The 14,822-nt window shown below is 55.9% G+C and overlaps 1 protein-coding gene across 1 annotated transcript in view; it reads left to right on the top strand.

Annotated features, from left to right (window-relative positions):
- Positions 1-14,776, top strand: part of MONBRDRAFT_31820 (uncharacterized protein) — a gene marked incomplete at its 5' end in the record, with an annotated part of 28,644 nt that extends 13,868 nt beyond the window's left edge. The window contains 8 exons of the mRNA XM_001744413.1: positions 63-12,167; positions 12,248-12,323; positions 12,541-12,889; positions 13,074-13,265; positions 13,344-13,790; positions 13,941-14,063; positions 14,190-14,348; positions 14,449-14,776. Coding sequence (XP_001744465.1) covers positions 63-12,167; positions 12,248-12,323; positions 12,541-12,889; positions 13,074-13,265; positions 13,344-13,790; positions 13,941-14,063; positions 14,190-14,348; positions 14,449-14,490 — 13,493 coding nt within the window. The 3' untranslated portion in view covers positions 14,491-14,776. The remainder of the gene's footprint in view (positions 1-62; positions 12,168-12,247; positions 12,324-12,540; positions 12,890-13,073; positions 13,266-13,343; positions 13,791-13,940; positions 14,064-14,189; positions 14,349-14,448) is intronic.
- Between the last annotated feature and the right edge of the window lie 46 nt (positions 14,777-14,822).

The raw sequence follows: 14,822 nt of genomic DNA on the forward strand, positions 1-14,822 counted from the left end.
CCTCATCATTGTGTCGTAATTATGTATGTAAGACACCATTGTACAAGTGGGGCACTCTGTAGGCAGCGGCCGAAAGTATCATTTGGGTACTGGAAGCTCGGTTGTGATTGAAAGCGAGGTTGCATGGGAGACCAACCGCTCCCTTTTTGCTACCGTCCAAGCTTGCAACTCTGAAGGGCGCTGCAACATGCAGTTCTCAAACGCCATCATCTACGACGGTCGTCCCCCGGTTGCGATTGGTCTCACGGATGCAAGCATCGGGGGCAACAATCGCAAGTTTGCCAATGGCAACATCATCTACATCACATACTATGACATTCAAGATTATGAGCACAATGCCATTGTCCAGCAGGAGTATCGTGTTCGCACAATGGGCGGAGCAGTACTAACTGACTGGACACCTCTGACCAGCTATACAGGCATCTACCTTGCTTCTCTTCAAGTTCCACACGCCAGTATTGTGGTGGCTGATGTTCGGCTTTGTGATGTGTTCCTCAACTGTGAGACGAGCAGCACGGACGGTTATTTTGTTGACAAGACCCCACCCCTCGCTGGTCGCATCGTGATTGGGGAGTATGGCGTGGCTGTGACGGCTTTGCGCTCTCCAGCGTATCTGGCCTTCCGAATTTTGGACTGTGTGGATCTCGAGACGTTTATTGTCTACTACGAGGCGGCACTTTACGCTGTCGACACCGCCGAACCCGTGGTCAACTTCCGGTACATTGGCAACAATACTGTTTCCAGCTTCAGCCAATTGAATCTTGAGCACAACCAGCGGTACTACGTGCGTGTCCGCGCCGTCAACGCAGCAAACCTTTCGGTTGAGTTTGAGTCTAGCTCGGTGTTGGTCGACCTGACCCCACCCGTCTGTAGTGCCCCTAGCACAACGGCGCGTGGCTCCCATGATGGGGCGGAGGTGACCTATTTCAGCCAACCGGATCTGGACTTGGTCACTTCCTTTGCTTGTGCGGACGAAGAAACAGGCCTAGCATCTTGCACCTACTTCATTGGAACCAATGGCATTAACAATGATTATCTGCCAGAAACTCAAACCCTAGGTCACGGTCGCCAAAGCATGACGACATCGGCGTCTTGGCCCAGCTCAACGCTGAACCCGGCCTTCTGCTACTACGCAGCGGTGCGCTGCAAGAATACGGCAGGTTCCACCTCAATGTTCGCGACGCCGTGCGTACGTTTGGATCCGACGCCACCCATGACCGAACCGTCGCTGCTGACGGTGGGCTCCAGCCAACTGCTGAGAGCAACTACAAACAACCAATCCTACTTCACCTGCAACCTGCATGGGGTGTTCGCCGATTTCCAATCAGGACTCGATTTTGCAAGCGTTGAGTTGCTGCACAGCGGCATGCCTGTAGCTACCGTTGTGTCCAGCACTTTTGACACGGTTGAATTTGTGCTCAACGACGCGCTGCACCGATCAGGCGATACCATTTCTTGCCGAGCCACAGCCTTTAATCGCGCGGGTGGCAACATGACTGTGACTGGCCCCGGTATCGTGACGGATTACACGGACCCTGTGGCTGGGTCCGTTGCGCTCTATCGTGAGGGCTTTGCCAACGCATCGGGCCCCTACTACCCCTCTGGCTCTACGATCTGTGCCAAATGGCGGCACTGTGGCAACTCCAGTGCGGCTGCGTGCCCCGTGGCCTCATTCTTTGACGAAACTGGCATCGAGGCCTTCCATTTGCGCCTCAAACTGCGCGATGTTGTAGTCTTGGACGTGGCTGTGCCCGTGTCTCCCTACTGCTATCAGTTGCCCTCTTCTCTGATCGGACCTCTCAGTTGGCAGGTGGCCGCTTACGACGAGGCCGGCAACTTTGCAACGAGCCAGGCATCCATCACCCTGGTCGCAGCTGGTCCTACCATATCAATCCAGGCTGCTCCACCGGCCGTGCTGTCCGTACTTTACAATCGCTTGACTTTGGAGTACACGGTTGTCGATAATCTCGCCAGCATTCGCAGCTGTGCTGTCAAGCTGGGGGCCTACCCTGGCGACGGCCGTTACTTGGCCATCCCTCTGACAGGCGATGCCTGTGGTGCAGGCCCACAGTCTGTTGACTCAGGCATCAGTGGTCTTGTTCATGGGATGACGCTCTACGCCACCGTGCAAGCCATCAACGAGGCAGGTTTCATCACGCAGAGCGTGTATCCCATTGAGGTCGATCTCGAGGAACCACGCATCTACAGCCTTCGGGCTGGATATAGTCAGAGCACGGGCGTACCCTGCATTGGCGCTACGCTGCCTGTGGCTGTGTCCTACATCGTCTCAAGCGACGTGCTGTCACTCGACATTGAAATTGTGCAAGATGGCGTTGCTGTCTCGCGAGCGCAGTACAGCGCCAGCATCACCAGTTCGGGCTCGCTTCTTGTGCCACACAATGCCAGTGGTCTTGTGGCGGTGCACGTCACCGCACGAGATGCAGGTGGCAACGAAGCTAGCGCCAGCGTCAGTGAGGTTCTACTCACCCCGGCCGTGCCACAATTTGATGGTGATCTGCGCATTGAGGGAACTCAATTGGCGAGTACCACGTGGACGCGGTCGACTACCTATGTGGCCTTTGCCGTTCCGACCTTGACAGGCGCGGCATGCTCGCTGCATGCCAGCTATGCTACAGTGACACGCAAGAGCGATGATCTTCAAGAAGAAGTGACGGTTGCCGTGCAAGGCGTGCAAGTGGGCACAAGTGTAGCAATTGTGGCCGATTTTATGGAAGGAGCGCAGCATACGCTAACCGTACGTGTTGTCGACGAGAGTGGGCGCTCCGCTTCGCTTGCCACGCAGTTTGTTCCACTAGCCACGCCACCCAGCTGCTCCTGGGCGAGCGCTGATATGATTTATGCAGCGCCCAATGAGGATGCAGTTGCAGGTTATCGCTGCACGAGAGCTGCATCGGTGCAGGTACTGGCTTGGGATCAGGATGGCGTTGCCGTTGATGCCGCCGAACTGCTGTTGGGCCGCGATTTCTTGAGCGTGGCCTACGCAGCGCAACGGCCGCTGGTGATGGCCGTGCTTCAAGCCACATCTGAAAGCGGGATTGTGCAAAATAGCACCCGCCTTGCCTTTTCCTTCTCAGGTCAAGAGTCTGTGCTTTTGACCATGGTGAGCGAAGAGGTGACCGGGGGGGCAGTCACGCTGCCACGCGGCGCTCACCGCCTTGAGCATCGCTTGTCTTCCAACCGCCCTGTGCAAACTTGTGCCGCCACCGCGCCGGACTGTGCATGCATGGAGCTGCGTCCAGCCGCTGACTGCACGGCGACGACAGTTTTTGTCTCGGATACGTGTGCTTGTCCGGCAGCTACGGTGCGAGTCGAGATGGCTACGGGGGCAGGCACAGCCACAGGACAGATTGCGGTTTCCGTAGACGGCATTTTCCCAACTTGCCTCTTGCGTTCCACACGTCTTAGTGCGTCCGTCTTGCGGCTGGGCTGGGCGTGCAGTGACAATGCTGGCATGGCCTTGGCGCGTGCACAAGTCCGACAAGGACCTGCACTGCTGGGCGTGTCATCGACCAGTGGCGCAGGCTTACTTACAGTGGAAGTGCAACCAACTACGGATGTTGATCGTCAGGTCGAGCTGCAGGTTGTGGCTTTAGATACGGCTGGCAACTCGCGATCTGAAGCACTCCAAGTGCCTGTTCCACCTGTAGTGACCGAGATGTCCGTGCAATTGCAGCGCCTATCAACAACCCAAGCGCGCGCTACATTGACCGCGCGAGGCCAAGTAGCAAATACAACCGTGTGGCTTGATCTGGTTGACGTAGCCCAGGGAAGTGGCATTCAGCCATCTGGCACACCAATCGAGATTCCAGCCAACGGTTCGGTGGTGCTTTCCACTGCGTTTGCGGCAGAGGGCTCTCGCGTCGTGGCTGTTGTGCATGGCCAAGACTCATTCGGAGCTTCTTTGCGTGCAACCAGCAACTCGTTAGTTGTCGATACGGGTGCAATCGGCACGTCGGCTGCGCAGCTATTTGCGCAAGCTTTACGCCGAAGTGCAACTCAGTGTGCGTTGCAAGTCGCCGTTTTGGGACTGCAAGTGCCGATTTCTGGAATGGATGCAATCCAAGTGCTCGTTACTCGAGCAGACGATGCCACCCAGATTCCGCTGTTACAGACCTCTGTTGCTTACAACAGTTTGCCACTGTTCATCTCGGAATTTGCCTGCGGTGATGCCACGCGTCTCTCCGTCGTGGCTTCATTGACTTCGCGGTACGGTCAGACGGCAACACTCTCTGCGGTCACCTCGCTGCCGGCTGCTAACAGTCTGCAGCCTGGCGCGATTATCATCGGGTCTGACGCGGCTGCAGGCATCATCAACGACAGTGCTGCTTTGCATGTCGTCACCGGCCAAGTGCCAGTATCCTTTGCTGCGTGTCAGTTTGTTAACGGAACTGCCGTGACTGACATCTATTATCAAGTTGCTCTCGGCAGCAGCTGTTCTTCAGATGACTTGGCAGCCAGCCTTTTTGTTGAGCAGCCTGGTACCTACCTCTTGCGACCAGCAGGTACCGCCCTGTCGGAAGCGGGCCCCAACATCAATGCATTTGCATCAGTGACATGCTTTAGCCCCACTGCCAGTGCGAGGTCGTGTTCGGCACACGCCACCTATGTTGTGCATCCACAACGACCCAATGTCACGATTAGTGTTTCAGGCTCGGCAATCATATCTGGTGCCCAGCCTCAACTCACCGTCTGCTTTGAACAGAGTGGCGGTGAACGCGGCACTCTGCAAATGATGGCCTGCACGAATCATACGACCTGCTTTGCAACTGATGCTGAAACGGCTGCTGCTGTAGCCGGCGCTCTGGGGGAGACGCTGCCAACCGAGGACTGTGTGTCTGTGCGCGTGCACACGGCCACCATGAGCTCAGCCTCCTTTCTACGCATTGTTCTTGAGGTTGAGGACAACTTGGGCTACAAAAGCTCGGATGAGCTTGATGTAGCCATTGACCTTGTCGCTCCACAGGCCACGGTCGTCGTGCCCGACCATATTGACGCCGGCGACACGACCCTTGATGTTCAGCTGGAAGACCTGCGTGACGATGCTGCGGGTGTATGTAGCATTCAGGCGGCGGTCTCAACTGGGAGCGAAGACAGCGACACAGCTCTCAATTGGGTGTCACAGACGGTGACATCGGCCCTGCAATTGACGATGCCAACCAATGCGGCCGTTGTTTTCGCCGTAGTCCAGCTTGTGGACTGCGCCGGCAATGTGGCTGTGTTGACTTCCAAGGCCGTTCCTGTGGGTACTGATTGGCAACCAATGCTCGGCCCTAACGTCACCTCAGTGGCCATTGCAGCTGCCGTCGAGGTCCAATCATCGGTGCAAGTTTCCCCAGCCGCCGACTACTGCGAACTGGTGATTGCTGATATCAATGGCGACAACTCGACAGGGGCCGTATATGGCCGCTTCTATCCGCAAGAAAGCGGACCTTTTACAGCTCAAGTCGTCCCAACGCGTGTTGTCACTTCTTTGCGCCTGGTGTTATCTTGCCATCTGGATGGCGTCGTACGTCAGGCCACCACTTCAGTAGTTGTGTCTCGTGATCTCTGGCAGGTGATGCCCACCATTCGCCCGCAATGCGAGGGTGCTGTGCTTAATGACAGTGTATGGCCGTGTCGCAATTTTGTGTTGGGAGGCCGCGTTGAAACGCATGTGACGTCCGTGTTTTTACTCCAGAACGCCGTGCGCACGGTGCGAGTGCCTGTCAATTCTAGCGGACATTTTAACTTGCGCGATGAAGCCCTTCCTGAGGATGTGCCGGGCATGAGCACAACATTTGGCATAGAAGCATGCTCGCCTCTTCATTGTGAGGCCCATGCTCTGGCTGAGGTTGTGCTGCTCTCCCGCAAGCCACTGATGGAGTCCATTCGCGTGTTGGCCGCTCCAGACATGGCTGCTGTCTTGCCGTTTGACGTGTCCGTGACCTATGCCGCGACAGTTTTGGCGCCCGAATCTCCTGTTGTCGCCATTGAGCTCTGTGTGGGTACAGTCCCCCTGTCAGCCGACAATGCCGAGGACGGTGATTGTGAGTTGTTGCTGGATGCCGCACCATTAACGGGTACCTTCAACATCTCGTTGGCGGGCGGGCAAACTGTCATATTTCTACGCTGCATTGCCATAGACGCGCTCGCACGCCGCAGCGAGAGTCTCGTGCACGCCCTTGAATTGGCAGCACCAATCTCTCCACCCGAGGTATCTTTTCAAACTCTGGAAGCGTGCACAAACAATCGGGTCGGCGCACCTTCCAACGAGCAGCACGTGTCCGAGTGGGCCTGCGTGTACGCAACGGCGGCGGAAACCAGTGCTGTCGTGCGCCTTGAACTAAGGAGCGAGCCAAGTGGCCTCACATTGTCTCGCTTGGTTGAACCGGGCTTGCATCTTTTGCCCTTGGCAGGAGTACCTGTCACCACGATGACCGGGTTTTCTGTCACTTTAACCGCACAGACTGTGTTGAGTGGCCGTGCATCAATGTCGGCAACAGCTGAGCTCAATGTCAGCCTTGAAGTGACGCCCCTGAGCGACCTGGATGTGCAACTCGTCAACGAGCAACTTGTCCTCACTTGGACAGGCGGACCTGTAGCGCCAGTCATGCGAGTCGTGTCTCGCGCGTTGGCCCTTGATGCTCGTTTGCTCAATCCCCAAAGCCCGGTCGAGCTAGCTGTGGACTTTGCCAGCGCAGTGCGACGGGTGGACGTGACTCTGGCTGTGAGCAAAAGCTCACCGGAAGATGCTACTACGGTCAAGTACTCCACTACGGTAACACGCCAAGCCGCGGCCTCGGTGCCCTCTGCGCCTCGACTCTATCTTGTGGATCAGGGGCAGGGTCGCCAGGTGAACAATGCGGTGGATTTGGGCCAGGCTGTTTTGCAGGCCTTCCCCCGTTCGGCTTGCACCCTGGTACTTTGTGAGTTGTGCTGGGAAGTTTCAGGCACCGAGCGCGCCTGTCGGGCCTTTAATGGTCAGGCTGACGCGAGTGTATGGTATACTCCTTTCAACGAGACCCTACCAATGACCTTTGAGCTGCAGGTGGCCGGGACCGTGACAGATGCTGTGATGGTCGCAGCCGATGTCAGCGATGTACATCGTCAAGCACTGGGTATAACTACGCGGGGCGATCTTGCTGCGTTGTCGTGGGACGTACCCACTGCAATCATGGAGGTATGCGAGGTGCAGCTCTGCGAGGACTGTTCTCGCCGTTTGATGGTCGATCCTGCGGCTGGTTTGTACAATTTGGAAGCCCTTACCAACCTTGCCAGTGTAACGTGCACCCGGGGACCCGACAAATTGGAGATGCAGCGTCCAGTGGTAACAGCGCTGACATTGCCCAATATTTCCATCATCGCTTCGCCGCACCTACATATCGTTGGCGACCAGGTCTTCGTGGCCAACGCAAGTGTTGTGCTGCACGTTGTGTCCTCAGACTATGACGCAGCCATCACCTTTGCACCCTTGGTGGTGGGTGACAGGACCGGGGCCGACTTGGCACCCGTGGCAGTCGACGCACTTGCAGCCCCCTTTGATTATGCCATTGGTGCCGATGATCTTGGCCTCGGAATCAATGTTGGCATTACTGCACCTGATGGGCAGCGCCTTGAGCTCTTCAACGTTGTACCCGCCTTTGCGGGACCCAGCATCGTCATGTCGCGTTGCATTCGACAGAATTCCCACGAGCTCTGGGTGCAGCTGACCACTGAAGATGTGGGCGTGGGCACAGACCACGTATTGTTGTGTCCTGGTGGTGATAGCGCGAGTGGCGTGGAGGCTGAAGAGCCCTGCCCCTCACCCTTGCGTTTGGAAGCTGATGCAGCTGCAGCCGGCCTAGCCGTCAGTTGGACGGACGCAGGCAGCACGCTGCGGGTCTGGGCCGTGGATGCTCTCGGCAATCGGGGTCCCGGGCTAGTTGTTGAAGTCAGTTCATGGGGCGCTGAGGGACTTGCCACCCCTGCTCTTCATCCCTTATCTGATTGTGCCCCGCTCGGAGTCGCTTGCTACTCGTGGACGGCCTTTGATCCGCTCGATCAATACGTGGTGTCTCTCGAGACATCAACCACCGACGCTGGCTCGCTGCCTTCACAGCAGCTTGTGGGCACTTTCCACAGCGTTCGCGAGGTGCGACTGCGCGAAGCGGACGTTGGTCGTCCTTCTGGCTTAGTCGTGACCTCGGTCAACACAAACCAAACGACACGAGTTGGGCTGCTCTGGCGTGCAACTGCAAGTCTTAACCTCACTGTGGCGTTGGTTCCGTGCGAAGAGCCGGATAGCACGCGTGCTGGGTCAGCTGCGGACCTGCTGTTGATCAACTCGACGCAATCTGTTCGAGTGGCGGTGTTTGGTCCGCCCACCACTGACTGGGAACAACTGGCTGCGTATGCTCAAGTTGAAATTTGGGACTTGACGGCTGGTGTGCAACAAGGCAAGGCCATGAGCCCCATTGTAACGGGAGCTCAAGCATCTACACACCCGGCACACCAGTCTGGCAATGCCACCTGCGTTCCCCCCGATGCTGAAATGGAGCTGGGTGCGATGCGCAGTGGCATGTACGTGCCCATTGAGGCAATGCTATTGCACGGGCACACATATGCTGCGCTATTGCGCATCTCTGAGCTTCCTGTGGCGTGGCCTTCGTTGTTGGTGGACGATGGACGGTTCTGCTTGGCAAGCGCTGCTTTGCATACCGTCATTGACGGCAGCCCAGTGTCCACGTGGTTGGCCACGCGTAACGTGCAACTCACGGCCGCGCTGAACCGCTGGCCGTGCACCGAGGCTTTCAGCAATACAGAGTGTATCGACGATGACAGCGACAGCAGTGTGGAAGACTCGTGTAACTTGGACAAGGTTCCAAACGTGGTTCATCCGCTGCCGCTCGCACTGCCAAGTAATGCCGTTTTGGCTGTGGCTCGCAACGACACTCAAGTCTTGGAAGTGCCCTTGAACTGGCCTGCCTGTGTTGTGGATTCAGCAGCGCCTCAAGTTTTGCAGACGTTGGGACTGCGTCGGTTCCTGCCCACGCTATCCAAATTTGATGCATACATGCGGTTGCTGAGCGGCCCGGAGTCCGCCGACGTGCTTGTGCTAGAGACCCGCGAAGCATTTGTTATTGTATCACCCCAAGGCGAACAAGCTGGACTTGTGCTTAAAGCACAGTATGGCAGCCTTTTTGCGTGGGATAGCAACATGCTGGTGCTGGCCGACCCAGCGCGTTCGACGGTCTCAATTTTCAGCGCCACCGCGTTGCTGGATGGCTCGCCTCAACCGAAGCGGGTGTTCAACCTTACGACAAGCGAGAGGGCTGTTGCTTTGGCAATGAGCAGTAATGGTCAACTCATAGTGAGCACCGACGCGACTTTGTCGTGCTATGATTTGATGGAGGGCCGTCAGCAGTGGGCGCGCGACTGGAGCAGTGGTGCCGCCTTCGTGGTGCCCACAACCGGTGCTGGCCGCGGCATGCTTCTTGTTGACGCAGCTGGCATGGTGCGTGTGGTCGCATCGGGTGCCGGGAGCTTGGCAGACGGAGGACCTGCAACAGAACCCGAAACCATCGTGCCGACGGGTGGTGCAGAGGTCAGCAGTGCCTGCGCGTTGCCGACAGGAGATGGTTATGTGGTGGCCATGGCGGCCGACAGTGTCAGAAATACTTCACTGCCCACGGCTCCTGGCCGCTTATTGCTCGTCGCCAATAATGGCAGCGTGATGATTCAGACGACCATGGCCTCAGACCTCGACGCTAGCTCACTGCAGTGCTTGGTGCATGGGTCATCATCTGCCTCCCCCGCCTCTTTTATTGCCCTCTCCTCGCTTCCGGGCGCTACCCCAGGCGGTGTGAGTGTAGTGGCGCTCTTTCAGGCAGACGTGCCCAATGCCATTTTGCACAATATCACGCGCATCTTGCCGGATGGGGATGACATTGATGCCTATGTCCTGGCTGACCGTGACGTCGCTAACAATGCGCTCACCTCTGTCCTTGGTGCGACGCTGCAAAACAATGCGTTTTATGCAATCGACGTGTCTGACGTTGCGGCACCCGCCCTGCGTGCGCATCCATTCTGTCCACCCAACACAAGCTTGATCCTCGAGCCTGCGGCTTATGTGGCGTCTCTGCGCTGTGAACCTTGTCCACCTGGCCAATGGTCGCCTGGCGGCTTCCACGCTACTTGCACTGGGCTTCCGGCGTGTGCAGACGTCTCCGATCTGGCCGTGACTGTGGCCGTGCCGGCCGAGGTGGCATGGGATAGTAACAGCAGCAATGTTGTCTCGATTGTTGCATCAGGAAGCAATCCGCGTGTGAGCCCGGTCCACCTCGCTGTAGGCACTTTTAAGTACGAGGTACAACCCCCCAGCGTTGCACAGCTTCTTGATGGCATTAGTTCCGCCGCCAACACGTGCAACAATGAGAGCAGCACCGGTTGCACGATGGACGGCACAGTGACAGACGACGAAGTGGCACAGGCCGATCCATACTCGTTTGCTTGTACTTTTTTGGCCCAGCACCAGGCACCCTTGGCATCGATGCAGATTCGCCTTGACGCCAACAATACCGTTGGCGTGCTTGTGCCGTGGACTGAGGTGGCCACGTCTTCTTCCAACTTTTCCATCGTTCTGGAAGATCCTGTCCCACAGGGTAGCAATGTGACGTGGACCGTCAGGGTTACGTCCGTGACAGGCGCTACCAGCATGACCACCTCCAGCGGCGTCATTGTCGACACTGAGCCGCCCCGCATCTCCCTCAATGATGGCCCACCAGACCGTGACTACAACTTTACCACCATCACAGACGCTCTCCTCATTTCCTTGGCTTCTTATTCGGCCGCCAGTCCACTGTCGGAGCTGGTTGTGAGCGTGGGCACAACGCCTTGTGGTGCGGAGTTGATTCCCCCCACCAGTCTTGGCTCAGGCCGAGCTTTTGGATTTGAGAATTTGATTTTGGATTCAAACGCCGTCTATTTTGCCTGCGCACAGGCAACAAGCGCGGCTGGTCTTCGCAGCAACTGGACCCTTTCCAACGGCGTTCGTGTGAAGAGCAGTGCCTCAGGTCAGGATGTTAAGAACCGCACGCTCGAGTTATTGCTACGCCCCAGCAAGTTGAATGAGGGTGCAGCTGAAGCAGAGACACTCTTTGACAAGAGCTCTGCTGGCGCAAATGCTTCAGCATCCGGGCCAACCGCCATCGAAGAGCCGGTGGCGGTTGGTTTGACTTTGCCTCAAAACTCTTTGGGTGACGACATCGAGATGACAACAGCGACCGAACAAAAGGACGGCGGGGAGGTGATTTCTCGGACGTATCTGACCTCTGGATATAGCTTCTCGCTCAATTTTGCAAATACCAGCGGTGGCGAGATGGGCGAGCACTATTACTTTCCCAACGGAAGCTACCCCGTCATCACAACCTATCACAATCCGTCCAAGATCCTGGCCGAGATGCAAGGGCAGGTCGACGAAGATGGCTTGGAGGATTTGATTCCCAAGCTACTGGTCCGTACTGGGCCGAATCCTGAGGATGTCACCCCTGCTGCGGAAACATGCGCGCCCGCCGACCGTTTCGAAAGCTACAACTTCACCACGGGCATCTTGCGCACGCGCATCTGCCACGCATCGGATTTTATTGTTGTATTTACACATGCTCGCATGGACGGCGAATTGTACCTCATGTACAACTTTTTGGCTGGACAGCTGCAGCTGCAACGCAAGCGCGGTGCAGTTGGCGTTTGCAGCGTGGCCATTGATGTCACATCGCGCGGCTCGGTGTCAACAAGACAAAGCTTTTCGCTCGCTGCGCGCGAGTGGAGCTCGACAGTTCAACTGACGAGTCCGAAGAGCATCCAACACATTCAAGTACTTGAAACCACTGGTTGCACGCTTGCAAGCTCTACAACCGTCTACGAGCGACCGGCAGCATCATCTTCACCCGCCATTGACCCGCAGGTGCCATCCTATGTGGCGACAGCTGTGCTAATGGTGCTTCTGGGCCTTTGCGTTCTGGACTGCGCCCTTGCAGCTGGGTTACTGAGGAACAAAATACGTTGCGGAACTGATGACCATCGCAAATTTATGCTTGGGCGTGCCGCTTTGTTCGTGCTTGTGGCGGCGGAGATTGTGGCGTTGCATGTCACTGGGTCTGCAAGCTGTCGTTGGTTGGGCTTGTGCATCAGTGCGCTGGCCATGCTTGTCGTGGTTTGTGCCTCTCTGGCCTCAATTACCACACGAGTGGCTGCTGTGCTATCCGGTCAGTACTGTGTGTGTGTGTGTGTGTGTGTGTATGTGTGTGTGTGTGTGTGAGAGAGAGAGAGTGTGTGTGTGAGTATGCGTATGTCGTTCAAATTTAATGTCTGCCTCACTCACAAAGTGTTTGGTATTGCAGCTCTCTGGTTTGGTCTCTTGTTGGGATTGCAGATGGGCGTTGAACCTGACACATTCGGGGCTGGTCACAATGAAGCGTATGTTATGCCTCTTTTGCCCATGTTTCCGGTTTCACGCTACTTGTGTCGCTCACCTCCTGGCTTCGTTGGGTCGGCCTTTGACAGGTGTACCGGTCGCTCTCTGGCTGGTGTGCTCCTGACTTTGCTTGCTCCATCTTTGTTGGCTCTGGTTGGCTTCTCGTGGCATTGGAGACAAAAGAGCACCCGACCTTCAGATCTAAGCCACGAACGCATGCGCTCACAGTCCAAGCTGATGTTGGCTGATATCAACAAGACGACCGTTGGCTTCGTCCTGTTGTGCTTGTTCTTGGTGCAACAATTGGAGTGGGACATCCGAGCAGAGGCCAAGATTGTGCTTTGCGTTTTGGTCGCTACTTGTGCTCTGCTCATCGCCGTATGGCATCGTCGACGTCAGCGCTGGCATCTGGATAGCTCCTCTGCTGAATCTCAAGAGGTACGTCGTCATGTTTTTCTAGTTGCCATCTTAGGGTCAGGGACGGGTAGCGTTGATTTTGTTGGGATCTGAATTGGAAGGCTGGAACGGGATTCCATGCTGTTTGAAGGAGAAGGGGCTTTTCGTTTCTGCGTCTCATCATCCTGTGGCTTGCCTGCAATCATCTGACATGTGTGTTCCTCAGCATGAGCTAGGCCGCCTGCGACGCGGCAACCACGAGACCTTTGAGAATGCTGTGTATGGCGAGCACGAGGCGGCGCCCCAAACTGCTTGGAATGCCAAGGCCAATGCGCGCACCAATATCTTGAATCCTGTGTTCAATGTTACTGACTTTGAGGAAGAGCCCACAGACCCATTGGAATCCTACGATAACATGGTATGTCCACATGTTGTCGCGGCAGTGGACGATGCGTGGAGCTCGGTTGCTCATCTGACCTTGTGTATTCTTTGATAGCATCGCACGGGTCAATACCTGACCGTTGAGGAAGAGTCATCGGCGGATGAAGAGGAGGAGACAGCAGCGCATGCACGCCCCGCTGTGGACTTTGATTATGAAGTGATCGAGGACATTTTGGATCAACGCGACCCCGACTATTTCGACATAGGGCCGGAAGAGGAAGGTGCTGAGAGTCTGCTAGCATCGGCAACCACCCACCCCTCCTTCCTGCGTCGCACTTCTCCACAGCAAGCGGACATGTGGCTGCGCATGTCCGACCAGACGAGGTGCTTGGTGCGCAGTCTCGATGGCAATGGCATCGTATTCTTGAAGAAGCACGGAAAGGTCGTGATGCACTACGACCTGCGTGTGGATGAGAAGGACAATGCGTTTGTTGACGGCATCTCAATCGGACCTTACTGTGGACTAGCAGCACTGATCGATATGGCTGACTTTGTGGCTGCGGTTTGTACCCTGTTGTCCAGTGCTCTAAACCAGTGATTTCCTGCTCCGTGCAGGCCCTGATGCGACTTTTTGGCTCATCAACCACGTAATTGCTCTTAGAATCAGCTGGATGAACGCGCGACCACCCTGGCACCGGCTGGCCCGATGCAGCACCGACCACCCGCAGCTGCTTCTGCAGCTGGTGTGGCTGATACGGACTGGTCTGCGCAGAGCCTGATCTCGCGCTTTGAAACATCCCTACAGTCATCCCTCTGCCCAACACCCAAGACGGCCGTACGTTCGAACACATGCGCGTCGTTGAATGGGTAAAGTGGAGAGTCTCCGTGCCAACTTCATTTCCTCATGATTTTCACTTTGCTTTTTTTTTCTTGTTTCTTTTGTTCTCGGCTTGCCTTGTAGGCTTCTGTTGTGTCAGAATATGAGGAAGCCTTTGGTTTTGGAGGCGTAGACGAGGCCGAACTTGAGACGGGCTTTGGCTTTGGTCAAGACATTGACGACCGAACCGGTTCAGACACCAACTCTCTGGCCAACACCAGCGTAGTGGATGCCGACCTTTGGGTTCGTCTCATATTGGGCATGCGATGCTCGCATACAATTCAATTTCAATTTCAGGCTGAAATGCTCACCTTGATGCCGTTGTCTGCATTGTGTACAACAGGCGGACCTTGATGTGCTTGCGGAAGCGGAACTTGAAAAGTGAAGTTTGCGTGATGAAGAAACGCTTGGAAATGGTGTGGTGTTTTTGAGATGTCATTAAAGTGTAAACCTAATTGTGTTCGGCCCGTTCGTGCGAACGTGACGTTGGCCTTTGAGTTGCGTGTAGCTGGCTGCTGAAGATGTGGCTTGAGTAAGTGCAGTGCTGTAAGCGTATTTTTCCTTTTGTTATTCTACCAATTGTTTTCTCTTAAGCCAAAAAGTTTATGTGAGATTGTGTTTGTCGGTTTTGATGGCGAACTGCCGTGTCTAGTTCAATTGATTGATCATTGATTTCAGAACGACCTCTTCATAACAATGGGAAAGCGCATGGAAGGT

This window comes from Monosiga brevicollis, genomic scaffold (assembly GCF_000002865.3).
Source record: "Monosiga brevicollis MX1 MONBRscaffold_6 genomic scaffold, whole genome shotgun sequence".
Lineage (NCBI taxonomy): Eukaryota > Choanoflagellata > Craspedida > Salpingoecidae > Monosiga > Monosiga brevicollis.